This window comes from Triticum aestivum, chromosome 6D (assembly GCF_018294505.1).
Source record: "Triticum aestivum cultivar Chinese Spring chromosome 6D, IWGSC CS RefSeq v2.1, whole genome shotgun sequence".
NCBI lineage: Eukaryota > Viridiplantae > Streptophyta > Magnoliopsida > Poales > Poaceae > Triticum > Triticum aestivum.
The window spans coordinates 320,553,488-320,556,953 of NC_057811.1; the positions used below are offsets into that span (position 1 = coordinate 320,553,488).

At 43.7% G+C, this 3,466-nt stretch overlaps 1 protein-coding gene across 1 annotated transcript in view; it reads left to right on the top strand.

The window, feature by feature from the left end:
* Positions 1–221: 221 nt before the first annotated feature.
* The window catches only part of LOC123144871 (inositol phosphorylceramide glucuronosyltransferase 1), a gene marked incomplete at its 5' end in the record, with an annotated part of 9,355 nt that continues 6,110 nt past the window's right edge, over positions 222–3,466 (top strand). The window contains 2 exon segments of the mRNA XM_044564121.1: positions 222–530; positions 2,818–2,938. Of these exon segments, the coding sequence (XP_044420056.1) occupies positions 276–530; positions 2,818–2,938 (376 nt within the window).

Below are 3,466 nucleotides of genomic sequence, written 5' to 3' on the forward strand. Positions count from 1 at the left end.
TTCCTTCTCTCAAGCCAACGAGATCCACCTGTAGGCGCACGCGCTCGCAGAGTTGTAGCCATCGCCGTTCGTCCTGTACTTGAACGGCCAACGAAAATTCCAAACTCCACACTCTCTTTGACGGAAAGGAAAACGGGCCAACAGACGAGGCGCTGCGGGAAACCGTCGTTGCTCCTTCCGCCGCTTCCTCGGCTCTTCGCCGCGCTTTCCCCCCTCCACCGCCTCTCTCTCTCTCTCCTCCCCGCGGCAACCGATCCGGCCCGACCCGGCTCGCGATGCGGTGGAGGCCGCGCAAGCTGGGGCTCTGGGCCGCCCTCCTCGCCGCGGTGGCCCTGCTGGCCGTCGGCGGCGGAGGCGGGGTGGCGGCCGCGGCGGGGGCGGAGGAGGCCTACGTGACGCTGCTCTACGGGGACGAGTTCGTCCTGGGCGTGCGCGTCCTCGGGAAGTCCATCCGCGATATGGGCACCCGCCGGGACCTTGTCGTGCTCGTCTCCGACGGCGTCTCCGACTACTCTCGGAAGCTCCTCGAGGTATGCGCGCACATCTGTGCTTCAGTCGACAAGTCAGCGGGATTGGTACTATGAGCTTGCGTGCTGATCGGTTCTATGTGTTAGTTTAATGTTGGACCGGGCCACCGAGGAATTTGGCATTAAAATGAATGATCTACAAGCTGGAAGATGGAGCTCGCAGCTTATGTTTCTAGTTTGAACTTAGGCTCGTCTCTCTCTCGTACTTCAGTAATTCACTTGTGCAGTTGTGCTTCATCATGATGTAGAATCAAATAACTGTGCGTGTACTGTGCAGTAATTTCTCATTGGTGCAGAAAGCTCACGGATAGAAATACAACCCATCTCAATTCTCAAATTTACTTGCATTTTTGAAGTGCATGCTTTGGCACTTAACTGACGAGTGCATCTATCTTTTCCTGCAATATGTGTAGTGTGGTGTGAAGATGAAGTGTAGGGCTGGGAACAAACCCTGTGAATTGTGACTGCGCAATATTGGTGTAGTGAGTATGCTGATGAAGCAAACTCGTTTTACAGGAACACAAGTAAATATTTGACACATTTAGTAGGTCTAAGGAAATCTGTTAAAAGGAGATATGGTTCTATTTGTGTCAATCCCAGGATGAGTGTAGCAGTCATTAGTACCACTATTTAGAGGGAAGACTATGATGGTGCAAATCCATCCGCTCTGGTAGACTTTACGGGATTTTAAGTTCATTACTTCATTTGGTAGATTGTGGCTGTGAGGGCATTTTTATTTCTTTCTAATCTAATCTTTGACTACAGTAAGATTAAGGAGTACCTACGTGTTATCATAATAAATACTTCAGCAGATCCCCGCCTGATTTGCTTTAAATCATATTCCCCACCCACACAGTTTCTACACTTTGTGATCAGGGTCTTAAGTTCACCTGCGTCTATGGAATGCCCTTTTAAGTTATAATGAGGAAGCTTAGGGCATCTCACTTAATATGGATCACCAAATATCCGCGGACAGCCCAACCATCCAACCGTATTCATCAAATCCGGACGAGTAAATTGCAAAACACCACCACAATTGGGTCCAAGTTATCAATGCTTCAGGAAAAAACCACCAGAAAACATGCATTTTGGTGTTTCACGACTTTTGCGCAATTGTGGTTGTTTTTGCAATTTACTCAATCCGGACTGTAGGCTATGACTGACAGTGGGCCAGGCGGACTGAGAGGAAAAGGAGATGACTAGGACACATGGGCTGTACGAATATGTGGTCCAACTGACAGTGAGCCAGACGGACATCTGGACTCCCGCAAACCTCCCCTCGATTTGGTGCCAGTTTGTAGGATTTTGGACGTCCGGACCGGTCCAGACTGATTTGGTGACCCGGGTTGGATGGCTAGAAGTGTCTGGACTGTCCGGTCCGGACAATTTGGTGACCCGCGTTGGAGTTGCCCTGAGAGCTTGAGAGGTTGTAGGGATAAGACACCGGAGGAGGGGCTGTACTCTACACTTTGGTGAGTGATCAGGTGCTGTGAATGGTGGCAGGGAATAGACAGAGAAACTAGAGGGGTAGGTTAATGCTCTAGGAAGTGACTAGTCGTTCTTGTTCTTGTTTAAGACTCATATTGTGCAACACTTGATACTTTATTGGTACTCTCTTTGGTAATTTGAGAAAAATTCTAGAATCTACATCCCTCCTGTGTCTTCTTTGCTATACATACAAACCATATATACATGGGCCTCATGGGCCTAGCTCTAACACACAAAGATGATTGCTTACCTCTTATCACACCAAAGCTTCAATAGTCATCCCCTTGGTAGCCTTAACTCTGATAGCAGACCTCACGGTCATATCATCTCACTCAAGCATAACATAGCTCATTACTCCCTTAAGCTGTTTACAGGGACACTGCTGATTGTTTCTTGCTCCTCTAGGATACTAGATTTCCACCAAAAACAAAAAAATATGTTTAATAACACGCATGCACGCACACGCATTATCTTAGCTCTGAGATTATATTACGTCAGTGGTTAGCGATTCAGAGTATGTATAAAAATAAAAAAATATCGAAAGGTTATACCTTAAATACTGTATCATTAGAGCTTTATGTGCCTAAAACCTCCACGGCCATCCACTAACTGGAAACAGGTCCTAAGTGAGATACAATGTGGACCCTGTTATAGTTCTTTACTTTGGAATTTGACATGATTTTTGGAGGCAACTTCACTCAGCAGACCAAAGAGACCCAGCATTGTCTTTATTTTTGTGACATCAATTTTTTTTCAAATTCTGTTGCAGATTAGTACCCACTTCATTTTTGATATATGACAGGCTGACGGTTTTATAGTGAAGCATATAGTATTGCTGGCGAATCCTAATCAAGTGAGGCCAACAAGGTTTTGGGGTGTGTATACCAAATTGAAAATATTCAACATGACTACCTATAGAAAAGGTATGCTTGGACAACACTTCATCTACTCTTTCATGATTATTTTTATTTTTGTTTCATATCTTTTTGGTTTAATTAGATATATGCTATTCTGATTCAGTTTTACTTTGTTATTTTTTAGAGGTAATAACACCAATGGTGCTTGAACTTGCCACGGATGTTCACTTTAGTACCTGAACTTGAAAAATACGCCGAACTGGTTCTAAACTTGACATTAACGTGCAAATATGGTGCTAATCCCATTTGTAGACGTAAAGTGTGCTGAGGTGGCACACTCCATTTTTACAGACAAAAGAGGATTTTAGTTTAATATTATGTTGTACACAAAATAAATATATAGACGTGTTCAATAAAATAACTTACTAAAAATGTTCCTGTAATTTTTGAAATATGCGCTTATAATTTTGAAAATACTATTTTAAACATAGTCAATACAAACATTTTTATAAATGCATGGGTTATAATTTAATTTATAAATATTTAGGGATAACAACATTTACTAAATATTTACGAATATTCACTGCTGTATAA